Source organism: Rousettus aegyptiacus, unplaced genomic scaffold (genome assembly GCF_014176215.1).
Source record: "Rousettus aegyptiacus isolate mRouAeg1 unplaced genomic scaffold, mRouAeg1.p scaffold_m13_p_6, whole genome shotgun sequence".
NCBI classification, from domain to species: domain Eukaryota; kingdom Metazoa; phylum Chordata; class Mammalia; order Chiroptera; family Pteropodidae; genus Rousettus; species Rousettus aegyptiacus.
This window is the reverse complement of record NW_023416309.1, coordinates 97,897,510-97,912,872: the sequence shown is the minus strand read 5'-3', so window position 1 is coordinate 97,912,872 and position 15,363 is coordinate 97,897,510. Positions and strand designations below refer to the sequence as shown.

Here is a 15,363-nt window from a genome sequence, read left to right as displayed (position 1 = left end):
TCAGGTCCTGCTCTTAAGTCCCTGCCTGAAAGGAATTTTAAAGGGGACTTTACACACATGATGAGGTCTCTAGATGGCAATTCAAGACATTTACAGGCCAGCCCCTACAGTGTTGGGATATGTATGTGTGCATGTATAACTTGAATACGACTGAGCCCTCACCCTCTCACCTCAAGGCTCACCACCGAAAATAAAATGCAACCTTGAAAGCCATGAGGAGTAAGTTAGGTCTTAATGGAGGTTTTCTAGAGGGGCTAGTGGTGAACAAGGAGATTAGATCACATCATACCCAATAAAACTCCCTAAAAACTTAATTATTCCACCTCTGTCCCAAAATGTCTCATTCAGTATGACAGCTCCTCTCAAATCTCTCTTCTCTATGTCTTAAAACAACACAAGATCTTGCCCCTGCTGGGTCTCGTTTCTGGTTCCTGCCCCCTATCTTTTTGCTCGCCTTCCTCCCCATCCAGTTCAGGTGCTTCTTACACAGCTAGCTCTCTCTACTTCTTTGATAGCCCTAACCATTACCTGAACCAAACACCCCTCCTCCTTAGGAGAGGTAGAGGTGGGAACTTGGACATATGGGAAGGTTGCCATTTGTCATTTGATCCCTTTCTCACATGTGCATATCTATGCAGAAATGTGTTGTATGTGTAATATCCTTTTCATCTCTGTTTTCCTGGCTCTTCTGGGATTTCTGCCTCTTCCTGTCTGTATCTCTTAATCAGTATATTGATGTGACACCATTGCAATTCAGCATATAGTCCTGGGCTGTATAGTCTCCTATTCCTTAGCTCCAAAGTACGTGGTTCCACTCGTGACCCTCTCACCTGCCCACCATTGCCTCGGTCAGACGTTTGGGGGTGTTTTCCTGGTGTCTCCTCTCCTCCCACTGCCCGCAGGCCAAGATTTCCAGTACAGCTTGTCTTCCAAAAATCTGGAGAACAGTGGTTTCAAGAAGCCACGCATGTATCTGTTCTCTCTGAGGACCCCACAAGTCCATCTAGCCAGCTTTCTCTCCTCTGACCCAGAGGTCTTGCTCCTTTAACTTCTCTTACCCTCCTTCATTCACTCTGATCTCTACCAGGCTTGTCCTCATTCTCCTTGTTCCGTTCCCACCTCTACCACATCGGACCATCCCCCAAACCACTTAATGGTGTTCCAAACAGGAGGCTTTGAGGGTTCAAGACAGTAGTGTCAGCCAGATTAAAGGTCTTATGCTTTTAGAATTAAAAGATCCACGTCAGGCTTCCCCTTACGCTGCTCCTCCCACCCATCCAGGATACCCCTTCTTTTTGTCACATAGCTCCTCACCTCCACAGTCTTAGAGAAAGGCTACAGAATCCCTTTAGATTCCAGAGTTTCCTTTTTAGAGTCCTGGGTATGTTCAGGGGAATCTGGCACACAATCTAAATTGCTCTGTAAGAGATTTAAGTTTGATTAATACGTAAGAACTCTTTGGGTCCATTAAAAGTGACTTACTGAAACAGGAGGCTGGGTGGTGCATGGTGCTGATGCAGGGGGCAGGCTTTGCTCTCTAGCTCCCCCTGGTGGTCAATCCAAGGAGGTACTGGGTCGTAATTATCCCTGAGGTGCGCGGCAAGCTTGTGATTTGCGTGTGGTGCTAGGAGACAGGGATCAGGGAAGGGAATTGACTGAGGGGAGAGTAAGCCCCAGGCACCTCTTCTCTGGGAACTTGAATGTCTCTCTGACCCGAGGAATGCTCTGCAGATAGTGCAGACAGACGAAGACATTGAGAAAGGATGTTATTTCCTTACCTATTTTCCTTTTTATTATCGTTGATTTTCTCTTCAAGAAGGGGCCAAAGGGGAAAGAGAGCTGAGTAGACTACTGGAGTTCAATAAGGTGGAAGGCACTGATCCTGGCAAGAACTGGAAGAAGCTGGCACTCTGGGAGTAATGAGGTCAGGGAGAAGTTTCAGGAACATGCTTGTAGGATCACAGCCCACTTGTAGGCTGTGGGGTAGCTGGAGCATTTGGGGGAAGTGACGCCTTGCACAGACGTACTTCTAGACCTTCTGCGAGTAAAAGGTGGTGGGACAGCTAGGAAGAAAGACAGGCTGGAAGCGGGGCATGACCGTCGGGCGGTGGGGCAGGAAGAACACACCCCAAGGGCATTGAGTTTTATGTCTCCTATGGGAGGTTGGATGTTTCGGGTTTCAGATTGCAGACTGTGAGCTATATTTCCATAAATAAACTCTATTTCTTTTCTGAACAGAGTAAAATCCTTAGACTCTTTTCTTATCCCCTAAAATCTTTGAGGTTTCTTCCCAAATTTAAACTCCTGGCTGAGCAGACACTGTTCAATGTCTTATGACACTTATTCAACTTGAAGTTGTGCTGAAGAACTGAAGTGATGAACATACTTTAGCCCATCGAGCTAACGATGCCGCTGGAGCAGGTGTTACAGCTCCTGTCCACTTCATGGCTTTGCTCCCCGGTTGTGATTGCTGGGCCCTATCACCCCAGATGGAGTGTCCCAGATGGAGTTTTTGAAGCTCTGCCTCCAAGGGCACTTAAAGCTGAAGTGCCTCCCCATTTCACTCGCTTCCTCAGACCCCTGTCAAGCCTCACTCTCTTCTCCCCAGTCCTGGTTGGGGATGGACAGGCATTTTTGGCCAGCACCCGAAAAATAGAGAGAGAGTGGCATAGAGGGAACAGAGTGGTCACGAGACTCTGGGCTCCCATGTATTGAGGAGTCCATCCCTTTGTATGTCAAGGCTGCGGAGTTCCACCAGGGCCTGGATCACCTTTGGCTTTTCACCCCAGAAGCCTCTGACCAGCTTGAAGTGAAGACAGAAGAGCACTGCCTCCTGGAAGAAATTCTGGTCCAGGATGATCTCCATCTGCACAGTAGAGAATAAACATCGCAGGACGCTTTGCATTTAGGGAGCCACCAACTTCAGAGGTGGTCTGCAGTAAAAATTTAAATTTCAGCCCCTACCCTCACCCTTGACCCCTCTGCCCATTAGTGCTAGAGTCAGAAATGGGCACAGATTAAGAATCTGGAGATCTAAGTTCTGTAGAGAGCTCTGCTAGGAGCTTGCAGCATGGGCCTGGAGAAGGGTTTTCTGCTCTCTGCACCAGACTGCTCCTGTGTTGAGTGAGGAGTTAGACTTGGGTGAGCTCCCGCATCCCCTCTAGTGGTCAAACTCAATTTTACCCTAGTTGTCTTTCCTCGTAGCCATCCTGCGACTCTCAGATGCCTCACCAGATGTCTGTCTGTCGGACATGGACATAGCAAGCAACTGCTGTTGCTCTGTGCTCAGCCCTGCAAGGGTAAAGGAAGGGAGATCGCGGAAGAGACAAGGGCATACTCTCTTTCTCTGGCGGGCAGGAGACTGCAAGGCAGCTCTGGGAGCTGGGGCTAATGTGTGCGTGTGTGTTTGTTTGGGAGGCAGCAGATTCACTCTTTACCCTCCAGGAGAGGATGAGAGGAGATTCATGGAAAGATATATTCTCCTTTCTCTTGAGAAAAATAGATGGAGAGTAGGTGGGCTTGCACCTCTTGCCTTTTCCTTGGAGAAGGGGACAACAGAGTTTGGACTCTGATTAACTTTGCCCGTAGCTTGGTATCATTGGCTTAACCCAGCAGGCCCATCAGACCCAATGGGAACTGACCCCATTCCATACCCCCGACCCTCACCACGGAGAGCCCCCAGCAGGTAGAGGAGGTTCCCAGCTAGATGAGTTTGCTAGAAGTCTCTTGCAGTCATTCGAGGACTGTGTCCCTGGCCCTGCTCTTTGGACTCCCTGAACCACTGGTTTTTTAAGATCTAGGGCCTGATCCACTTGGCAGATTGATGGGGAGTGATTAGCTAGATACTCCTGCAGTTAGACAGACAAGGAGCATTCTAAAGGACGGGGAGCAGGTCTCCCGGCTCAGAACAGGGACTCCCTCAGGGCAGAGGTCCGCTCTCCTTCAGCCTAAAACAGCCTCGCTCGAGCGGACCTGAGGGCTGAGACGTAGGCGAGCCACGCCCCATTCAGCCACACCCGGCTCCAGGACAACCCATCCTTAAGCCCCGCCTCAAGCCCCGCCCTTGGCTTCTTCGGTCAGGCCATCACTACCCCCGCCCCGCGCCGCGGGCTCTTGCAGTAAGCCGCTCGCCACTTCAGCCCCGCCCCCGTATCCCCAACTCCACCCCAGGCTCGGTCCCCAGGCGTCTTAAGTCCCGCCTCTTGTATCCTCAGTCTACGGGTCAACACTCCAGCCATCTCCGGTATTCCCTAATCATCCCACTCCTGGTCCCCTGCAACCCCGCCGACTCTGCCCAGGCTGTGCCCCCGGACACCCCACCCCTGTGTGGGGTCAGGCCCTTGAGCACCAGCAGATCCTCCTCTTCAACCTACAGCGTCCCAGACCTCGTGTGCTCCCGGGAGTCCAGCTCAGGCCCTGACTGAGCTTTGAGTACAGGACTACCCCGCCTTCACATGACTTTACCCAGCGAGTCCCCTACCCCCAGGCACTGTGGCTCGCTTCTGGGGCTTGAGGTCCTGTGCCCTCTCTCAAGTACCCCTTCTCAGGGAAAGATAATCAGGGCAGGATTTGGTGTGGGGTGCCCTGGGAGCTCAACTCCTTACAATACTTTCCCATGGGCATTGAGGATCCTGCAGAGGGGAAAAGGACCTCCCCAACTGTCACCAGAGGGGATAGAGAGACAGAAGAATGAGAGGACTGAGAGCGCCAAGGGAAGAGGCATCCTCATGCACCCTGGTGCATCTGGGAGTGAGTTTAGCCTGTACCTGTCTGGAATAGGATGTTAGAGGCTGGGGACAGGGAGGATGCACTTAAAGCCCTCAAGAAACCTGTGGCTGGGATCCCAGTCATCACCACGTCCTGCCGAGGTCTGAAGGACCCTTCTGCGTCCCACCCACTATCACCCTAGATTTGGAGAAGGGGCTCTGGGCTTGAGTTCCTCGCTTGACCAGTTTCTTTCCTTTGTCTTGTGTCCCTCTTTGGGAGGATGTCTGTGGGGGCCAGAAACGGGACACTGGCCGTCAACTGATGCCCAACTCCTTGCCTTCCTTGGCTGGCTCCGCTACCGCATATACACATATAGCATAACTTCTGGGAGTGGGAGGAGTGATGGGCGGTGTGGGCATTAGGGAGCCACACAGAAAGGGTTGGGGGGAGCCCAGGCAAGTGCTGGTTAGGGGGTCAGACCCTAAAGAGGAACGGAAGACCCCCCACCTCCCAGATCTCAGCTTGGTTCCAAAGGCCCTAAGGCATGGGGATGGACCCTGGGCTATTTGCCTCTCCTCTCCCCCACATTCCACCCAGCATCCCCAGCTGTTCTCCCCTGTGACTACCGCTTAAGGCAAGTTGACAGTGGCGTTGAAACTGAGAGAGCCCTGGGGGAAAGAGGCAGTCAAGGGTGTGTGTGGGGGCGGGGGGGGGAGATGGGAGAGAAATGAAGAGAGGAGAACTTGGCAGAGGGTGGGAAAACTTCGGCTGGGGGTGGAGCTGCAAGGGGAAGGCACCAGCTGGGAGTCTGGACACCTGGACTTTGCTGGCAGATTTATCACCAAGTAACTGGCGAGCCACTGGACTTTTCCCAGGTAGTTTCCTAAACAGTATGAAATGGGGATTGCAATAGCAATTTAGCTTACCTCAGGCAATGGATGGAAAAGTCTTTAGAAAAAAATAATGGTATTGAAAAGGACAAAAATACCATTATTAGGGGAAATAGATGAGAGGTAGGTATGGACGATAGAGGTACCCTGGGATACCCTAATTACAGGCAAGAATGCAGGGGAGATTCAAGGACTGTGGGAGGGAAGGAGGGGGACAAGTGTGTGTATGGATGGGGTTGGTGCAGAGAAATAATCTGGGAGGGTCCCAGCTTTGAACCTCCAGCAGTGAGGATAGGAATGGAAAGCCACATCCAGTCTTGCCCCCCACCCCCTTCTTCAGGGTGGCTTCATTCAGCATCTACACAGCCTCAGTCACCATGTACAGGTTCTCCCCACACTCCTGAAGCTTCTTCAGTTTCCTCTGGTGGGTTGGGTAGGGCCCTCTTCCTGTCCATGTCCTGCTCCTTCAGTTGCATCCATGGGTCCACCCTTGGATAGGGGCAGATCTTCCTATGCCTCCCTCACCCCATCTTTGTGGAAAGGGAGTGTGTGTGTATACGTCCCAGAAGGACAGGAGCCCCGTAGTTTCTAGTCCTGGTTCTTCTTCGACTCCCTGTGTGACCTTGGATAACTCACCATCCATCTCTGGGCCCTTTTGTAAAATAAACATCCCTGCCAGCTCTGACAGCTGGTACAGCTCTGGGTGGGGGTATGGCTCTTGGTGCCAGCCCCTCTCACCTGGCCTGGAGTCTTCAACCTGACTCCCCCACTCGGCAACTTACCTCTGCTTAGGTTTTCCAGATCATTCACAATGCTGAGGTTTTGGATGTCCAAGGAGTTTTGACGTTTGCCACCCCCTGTGACAGAGATGTTCACCGGGAGCCCTGCAAGTACAGTCTTGATGATTGTGGAGTCTTCTTGGTTCTACAGGACAGACACACCCTTCTGCTTATTTTCATACATCCCTTGCAGGAAACTCCTTGATTGACTCTGCATGATAAATTGCCCTGACCCCAAAATTGAATGAGAACTGAGGGCTGGCCTCAGACATTAGTTTTATTACGACGACCTGAGATTTTTATTTAACATTCTAGAAGAGGAAGCTAAGTTATCTTTATAAGCGCAGAATTGAGTATCGTGACTCGGAGAAGACAAACTGGATTCCAGGGACCTCAGGCAGTCAGGTGGGTTGGTGATGGTGTTAGGACATTAAGCGGGCCAGGGAGGTAAGACTGGAGAACCATAAAGTGCTGACTGCAAGTCCTGGAGACTGCAGAGCCATCTTCACATAACCAAAGGGCTATCATGACCAAGAGAGATTGGGCTTGCTCTGCACATCCCCAGCGGCAGATCTTGGACCCGCGCGAGGAAGGAACAAGGAGGCAGGCCAGGTAGAACGAGCATTTCCAACAGTTGTTGTTCTTATTATTTACTTCTGCCCTGGTAGAAGGGAAACTTTCTCCAATGCATCACCTGCTTCCTGTCCCTGAGAGTTGATAATCTGAGATTTGACCTTTTTTGCCGGTAACTCAAAGTCAATGTGATTAATTTTGTGCATTTTGCCAAGGCCCAAAGTCCCCTTTGAGGCAGAGGGAATCATTTGTCCACACAGGGGCATTTAGAAGACACTAAAGACACTACCACAATGCTTTTTGAGTTCTTGTAAAGACTTTTAATAATGTCCCTCCCTGCCTTCAGGCTGTCATTTCACATTGCTGATTTTCTATCTGTAATATACTTTTTGCTACTTCGAATATATTACTTCTAACTTGTATGCAAGAAACCATATTTCCAAAATTATTAGAACTCTATGCGAAATAAGATTTAGAAAATGGGTAAAAGGAATGGGTTCTGAGTGAGAGTTCCTGTGAATGAAGTACATGAGCCTTATAAAGTGTTTGGTTTAAATGATCCTTCTGGGCTCACATGGCCCCTGTGCACACCTTGTCACCCTGGCTGTCATCGCTGAATACACTAAGCTGTCAAGTCTCCAAGGATGGCACCACGACCTCCTCATCTTTGTGTCTGCAGTGCCTGCCACGTAGTAGTCACTCAATAAATTTTCTTGAATGAACGAACGGACTTGCGGCGGCATCTGTTTGGGCAGCTTGCATGCCTTGCTCTGCTTTGTTGGCTGCATTCCTCCTGTGGGGCAACATTCCTCCAAGACAGGCGAGGTTGTTGGTGACAGTTTCAGAGAGATGAAGTCAACCTGTTTCTAGTTGGAACTCCTCTTAGTCTAATGGGGAGGCACAGTCCCTCCCCTTGGGATAAGCTGCCTTGGTTGCTTCTGGTTTTGCAGCTGACATCCCTCACTCTGTAGGAGAACTCGGTGTTGCACTTGAAATGTCTGCACATGATCCCAAGACAGGAAGGGTGGGGCTGTGCCCTACCCATTGCTTCTTAACTGCCTTTCTCAGCAACCTGGTACTCAGTTTGATCTCTATTCACTTCCTTTAGAGAATGAGGCTTTGTAGGTTCTTCAGTCTCTATGTCTGTGCTGTGCTGGGTCTCACCAGGTTCCGAGCTCCTCAAACGGAAAGGACCCTGTTTCTTCCATTAGTCTGGGAGTTCCCTGAGTGCTTTGTTCACATCTCTCCTTCTCCGACTGGGGGCCCCCTGTGGGGAGTCTCTGCATTCTCCATTACTCCGCAGGGCAGGAAGAAGCTGGTGGTGGAGGGCTGAGTGAGGGACTTCACCCTTTTACACAGCCTGCTGGCTCCGAGGTGCTGCATAGTGAGGACAAGCTGGGGCCTGCCCTTGGCCTCCCGGATTCTTGCCTCAGAGCTAGACCAGGCGTGTGGCTGGGCTCTCTTGGCAGCTTTGTTCCTGACAGCTTTGTTCCTGGCTCCAGCACATCCTAGTGGGTGAGGTTGGTTTTGACATAGTGCATCCCCTTCTTCCTTTATATGTACTAAGTGGATGTGCCAGAAGCAGGCAGTAAAAATGAGGCCATCCAGCTGCCTCACTGGGAACTGGGAAGCATCTCAGAACACGGGTCCTATGATCCCTGATCCCTGGCAGAGATAAAGATGGGGGTGAAACCAGTTATTCTACTCCTTCCTGCCTTCCCAGTGGACAATAACCAAGATGCTGAGGGGAATGTGACTGTTGCTCCAGGTGGGAGGGTCTCTGAGACAGTGGAGGCCTCACTCTGTCCAGTCTCCTGCAATGGGCTGAGCTGGAGCTATAGCTTCTGAAGCCCCTCTCCCACCAAGTTCTGACTCAAGGGACCCGAACTGGCGAGGTCCCTCCCTAGGGAGAGGAGCCAATAATGTATCTCGACCTCCTGCTTCCTTTCCTCCTGTCCTAGCTCTGAAGAGGGAAAGGAATGTGAGCAAGAGAGAGGCCTTGGAGATCACTGGTAGGACATTTATTATCCAGAGCTCCAGCCGAAGCTTCCCTCCTTGGAGTCTTTCCCATCCTGAGCTCACCTCTGAGAATGGAGGATGAGTGTCAGGGTAGGAGAACCGACTCTCTGCTGACCTTAAAGGCTCAGTCTCTGCTTCCCAGGATGGCAGGGAGTCACATGAGGCTCTAGGAAGGGGCACCAGTGGTAGAGACATGATGTTCCACCTGTCCCTCACCCTTCTACCCCCACAGGTCTACACAGTCTATTTTCCAGAACCCAGTGAGACGCAGCCCAGCCTGATTCCAGTAGGGGGGTGGGAGGTGAACAGAGTGCGACTGATGGAGTTTGACAGGATGGGCCAGGATTCCAAGGCCTGGGCCAGAATGTGGTGGAGGCGGGTGGTCAAAGCTGCAGCCTGAAGCTTCCCACGACCTAGTTCCTTCCTCCATCCCTGAGCATTCCTGGAAAGTGGGGAGGCCCATGTCTTCTGAGAAAAGAGGATGGGGGTGGGTTCCAGGTTTTTCTGAGATGAGTCAGGTTGAGGCTTTCTGGATAATATGGGGGAGCTCAGCCTTGAAATGGTAGGAGGAGCCTCAGGGATGGAGAGAGGAGGGGTGGAGAGGAGGCTGGAAAGGAGACGAGGAAGTCAGGACAGGTCGGAGGAACCAGGGGAGGTGGATTCCTCTTTGCTGCTCTTTGAGTAGCTACCCAGTCTGCCCAGGCTCTGCCCAAGTTGGGCGGAACCTTTGTTCAGTGGTCTTTATCTTCAGTTTCTACTAGGGCTCCTACAAGCAGCTGTTTCCTCCATTGAGGCCACCATCGGTGGATCACCCTGCATGGGGGCAAGGGACAGTGTGCGTTGACCCCTTTAGGTCTCTTGAGAAGCCTGTTTCATGACAGGGATATCTCATATAACCACCTGCTCCCGCCAACTTGATCTTTGCCACCACCACCCCCCCCCCACCGCCCCGACCACCCCCTGCCAGGAATTATTCTATTAACTTTGAGCACATCTAGTTTCTTCCTAACTCCTGCTCAGACTCCTAATGAGAGAAAAGATCACCAAAAGGGCAATAGCTCCTTTTCCTTTTGCTTCCTATGCCCGCCCACTCCCTCCCCCAAGCAGGCTGGAGACAGTCAGCTGATGACTGATGCCCAGACATTGCCCTCCTCCCTCCGGGCCCCCTTCATCCCCCATCCTTCCAGTTCCATCATCATTAATTCATTGGCCCTGGCATCCCTAGCAGATAGACTGCAGTGTCAGGAGCTGAATGTCTAGTTCCAGGTGGAAGAGGAGAGAGGAGGTGGCATCCGGCCCAGCAGGAGCACCCACCACCACAGCAGTGATGCAGGTGGTGGGGAAGGTCTCAGCGCCCTCCCACCCCTTACTGCCAAGCCACGCACGTTCAAGAAAATGAGCAATGAGAAAGAGATCAAGGGCATTAATAAAAGTGACTTTATTGAGTTGTCCTGGGGTGATGCTCTGGGGGTGGGAGACCTCCTAGTCCTTGTCCACTGCCCCCGGCTCTCTAGCGAGTGACCCATCCTGAGATCAGGCATAAGGAAGACCACTTTCACCCCCAAGTTAAAGAGTTCGGGAAACCTTTCAGTGTATAAAGGAGAAAGCAAAAAGGTGGGGAGTCTCTGGAAAAGGGAGCAGGGGGCCTTAAGCCAGGGGTTCCCCAAAAGGGGATGCAGGGAAGAGGAGCTTGGGGCTAAGAAAGGGTCAAGAAGTGAGTGGAGAGCTTCTCTGCAGAGGTGAGAGAGGAGAAGAGGAGCCCACAGGGTCTTTCTTAATCTGGCCACACCCCCACTTTTCTGACTTCACCTCCAGCTTGGTGCCCCCATCCCTCGCCCTTTGTAGTACCCTCTGTTCCAGCCCCAAGGTAGGTCTTGCTGCCTCCGCCCAGACATTCCAAGTTGTTTTTCACATTCTCTGCCTCGGTCTACCACCTTTCAGTTAGGGGCCACCCTCTTCTACCCAAAGCCCTTCTCATTCTTAAAGAGTCAGTTCAAACATCTGAAACTTTTGCAATCACCTCAGCCAGGCAGAGGCTCCCTCCATGCGCCTACAGCAGCCTGCTCCTACCTCTGAGTTGGCACGTACGCCACCCACTGCCATTCTCTGCTCTGTCATCCCCCTACCGCTGTGGACTTGGGAGCTTTGGACCTCTGAGTCTAGCACAGTCTGGGAGCTGAGTGGGCACCACAGGTAGACACCAAAACTCCAAGCACCAAAGATGGTGTGGATTGAGAAAGGGAGATCATGAGTTTAGGGGAGACAGAGGAGGAAAGGGGGGGCAGAATTTGGGGGATGGGACGAGGCTGCAGAGGGTGCAGAAGGGGCAGAGGGAAAGAGTAAGCACGGGGGAGGAGTGTGGGGTGCGAGGCCAGAGGGCGGGGCCCTGGTCATCAGACCACTGTGCTGAGGGTGGAGGAGTCCTCGGAGCGCACAGGCAGCGCGGGGGCCCGCTTGAGGGGACGCCGGGTCTCATCCCGATTCTGCCACACGTAGTGGACCAAATAAGCCACCACCAGTGCCAGCCAGCCCCCCATGGTGACCAGCAGGGCCACATCGGTGCTCCGCTGGGCCCCGCCCCGCCCCGTCCCGCACAGCTCTTCCTCTCCTGCCAGTGGCAGGAACTCCTGCCCCACGAGGTCTGGTCGGGCTCCCGGGCCACACACAATGCCTGTTCCAGTACCCGGTGCCAGCCTCACCTGTCTGAGCACCTCCTGGAGGGCACAGTCGCACCGCCACGGGTTGTCAGACAGGTTCACTTGGACCTGCAGTCCCAAGAAGGCCTCCACCGGCACGGAGGCCAGCTGATTGGCAGAGAGGTCGAGGTGCCGCAGCGTATCCGCGAGGCCCTGGAAAGCAGCCCCTGAGAGGTGGGCAAGGACGTTATGGGACAGATCCAGCTCCTCCAGAACAGGCAGGTGCTGGAAGGCACCAGCTGGCACTGATGCCAGCTGGTTGTCATCCAGGTAGAGCTTTCGGGTGTCGTTGGGGATTCCAGTGGGCACAGTACTCAGGCCTGCCTGACTGCAGCGGAATGTCCTCTCGCCGGCTTCCTCCGCCATGTAGCAGCCCCGGGGAGGGACCTGGGGGCTGGGCATGGAACCCTCTGTGCCCATCACCAGCAAGAGGGACAGGAGGTGACCAACTGATGGGAGCATGGCCACAGATTGGCATAGTCCTGGAGCGGAGTAGGATCTGAGGAAGAAAGAGCCCCATAAAGAAAGGAAGAATGAGTCAAGAGAATTCCCTTCCCCATTGCCAGCTCTCGCTTTCTGAGGACCCTCTGTGGAGTCCCTTTGGGCTGGAGCCCCTCCTTTGGGTGCTTTCCCAGGCTTGAGTGACTTTTTTGCTTCCTCTTTAGGGGCTAGGGATCCTCATTTAGGCCCTTTGGGTAAAAGATCACCTGGCCCTGAGACTCTTGTAGAGTCTCTTCGATTCTGGAGCAAATCTGTGAAGTTTCTTGGTCCAAAGCCCTGTTGGTCATTCTGGGTCTAGGGGCTTCTAAGTTTCTGCTTCCACCCATGTACCGATTTCCCTCATTGGAATAAATTCTTTTTCCACCAGCCTACCTGGGTGGCTGCCAGGTGGGCCAGGTAGGCACCAGAGGGCCTGCTGGCACTAGTGTGAAGGAGACAAAGAGGACATATCCGCGGTAGGACTTCAGGGCATCCAGCTAGGCTAGGTGACTAAGGCCCCATTGCTGTGCCATCCGCCCGTTTTCCTGGAGCATCCATCCCTCTGCCTGCCCCAGCCTCGTCTTCTCCACTCACTGCCTCCTCCCTTATCCTCTCCTTTCTCCTCCCAGCCTCTCACCCCTGTTGGTGGAGAGCCTTCTCCTGGGCTGCCCTCTTCCCAGAAGTAGCCTCCCTGCTGCTCCGCTCTGGAGACCTGCTCTCTCCTCCAGAGAAGTCCTGCTTGCTCGTAGCTGCTGGAAGTTGGGGGCTGTGGCCCAGAAGTGTTGGGTTTCCTGGCATGTGACTCTGGGCCCCAGGTGTCAGATACCTGAGCCATGGCCTGGCCAGACGATAGAAGAGAGAGGGCAGATCCTGGACTCTGATGAACTCTGCCTGGGGAGACCAGGCCCCAATTCTATTTCCTGCCTCAGGCTCCCCTCCCAAGGCCTTGTCGTGGCCATCTCCCATTCCTCCACTCCCAGCTGGGGTGGAGACTCTTCCTCCTAGAACCGCTGTCCCTTGCCCAGAGCCTTGCTGAGCAGAAAGATCACTGCTTGGCAGGCCTTTGGGACAGAACTGGGTGGGCCCTATCTCATATCCATTGCCTCCAGCAACCCAGCTTCCCCTCCGCTGACCCCTCCCCCCATTCTCCTTCTTAGCCCTCTACCATGTCCTATGGCATCTTCTATGGTGAGCAAACTTGCCTCAGCCTTTTCCTTGGAAAACGTGCCTCTTTCTGGAGGAGTTAATCTCCTGGCTCCTCATGGGGTGCCCAACCCTCTTGCTTGGCAGGGAGCATTGTCGTTCAAGTTTAGTTTGTTCTCTGTGCTGTTGGTAGATGGCTCCTCTAGGAGTTGAAAGGGGTTCTTCAAGGTGCCTGAAGTCTAATATGGTTGCCTACAAGTTTTCCTGCTGATTTTATGTTCTGGATTAGAGCTGACTCAGGTTCTCTCCATGTGTTTGGGCCCAGGGCTCCCAAGTGGGTATGTTTAACTCTCCCTTATGCCCGAGAGCCAAGGAGGTCTGGGACAACTCATTCCCCAGGGCCTCTTGATCCCACCCATCATTTGTAGCCCATGCCACCACATTACACAACCCTCTCTTAATGTTCACGGGGTCGTAGAAGAGAACAGAAGACTGGAGTGTCACGGAGACTTGCACAAAGGTGGCTGAGGTCATACACGGTGGGGAACTCTCTGAGAAGGATTTCGTAAGAGATTATGGGTTACCAGAATCGGATACAATGGCAGGTCCTAGTGCAAAATGAAAATGCGGGGCCCCTTGTTTAAAGACTGTCATGAATGTTAAGATGGCAATAACAGATCGCAAAAACAAAGGCAGGGCCCCTCTGAGGTCAGGGTACGGTGCCCCGTACAACTACACAGTTTGCATATCCACGAAGCTGGCCCTGTAGGTGACCTTTGAACAGTTTCAGAAGCATGATGGGGGCCAGAGTCAGATGGTAAGATACCAAATGATGTAATCTCTGGAGATATACTCACCACTGACTCATTCTTGTGACATCAACAGGGTATTTCTCACACTCACATTTGTCCAAGGAATCAGATAAGACACATTTTATATACTTGGGCAGGAGAAATGAAACATTTGTCTGTGGGTTGCTCGTTAGACCCAGGCACTGTGCCACTGACTACTTCAGCGTCCATTTTGGGATTGTGGCTGAATGTAGAACAGAAAGCATTTAAAACTGTGTCCCCACCCCCTGGACGATGCTTCTCTCACACTGGGCAGGGAGTTTAGCTAAGGTACAAGAGTTGAGCCTGGCTGTTGATGGAGAGAGTTATCTCCCTGTTAGACTAGGGCAGCTGCCAGAGGGGGACTGGGGTGCCCAGCACAGCAGCTGTAGGAGGAGCAGCAGTCTGTGCGCAGAGGAGAGGCCATCTGCAGCATTGATGTGGTTAACTGAGGGTTGCTAAGTGCAGTGTTCAGTAAAGAAGGGACAACTGAAAGGAAAGAGGAACCACACTTAGGATGGTGTGCAGTGCACGCTGGGGGTTGACAAGGTTGGAACAGAAATTCTTCTCTGCCATTCATTCTGCTCCCATCCTTTGATGTAGTCTCAATCGTTCAACGCACACTTCTGTGCTTCTTAGGTACTGGGGATGCAGAGAGAAGTAAAATGTCCCCGAGACAGCAGGGGACGATGGGTATGTGCATAAATACAGCTAGATGATGGCCTAGGGCAGGGCTCTAGCTGAAGTGTCTGCAGGACTCAGAGGAGCCCAGAGGACAAAGCAATAGACTCTGCCTGGACAGCTGGGGAAGGCTTCACAAAAAAGGCAACAAGGTAAGCTAGGCCTTGAGGGATGAAAAGGAGTCTATCAGATGGAAGAGGATCAGAGGAAATGCATTATAGGTGGAGACAAGAGCAAGAAAGAGCAAGGTGTGTTCTGAGAATGGAGCTCAGTGTGGCTGTAATCTAGGATGTGTGGTTGAGTTGCCTTCTTCAGCTAACATTTATCGAGAATCGTCTATGTGCAGGAAATACAGCTATGAGTAAGACATGGAGCAACCACTCTAGCAGGAGGAGTGGATGCGTAACAGATAAACACTGCACCCTCAGGGCAGGATAGAAATCTTTACAAGGAACCTGTGGAAACGTGAAGGACACACAGGACAGAGGTGTGGCCAGGAATCACTTTTTGGGAGAAATGTCACCTCCCAGCCACGTGACCTTGGGCAAAATATTTAAACTCTCCG

General features: G+C 52.5%; 1 protein-coding gene across 1 annotated transcript; it reads right to left on the bottom strand.

Annotated features, from left to right (window-relative positions):
• Positions 1 to 11,361: 11,361 nt before the first annotated feature.
• LRRC3C (leucine rich repeat containing 3C) lies at positions 11,362 to 13,244 on the bottom strand. Its single transcript, XM_036222541.1, is given in 6 exon segments — positions 11,362 to 12,163; positions 12,538 to 12,586; positions 12,775 to 12,871; positions 12,874 to 12,999; positions 13,001 to 13,213; positions 13,215 to 13,244. Coding segments are annotated over 6 exon segments (1,317 nt in total).
• Positions 13,245 to 15,363: the final 2,119 nt, after the last annotated feature.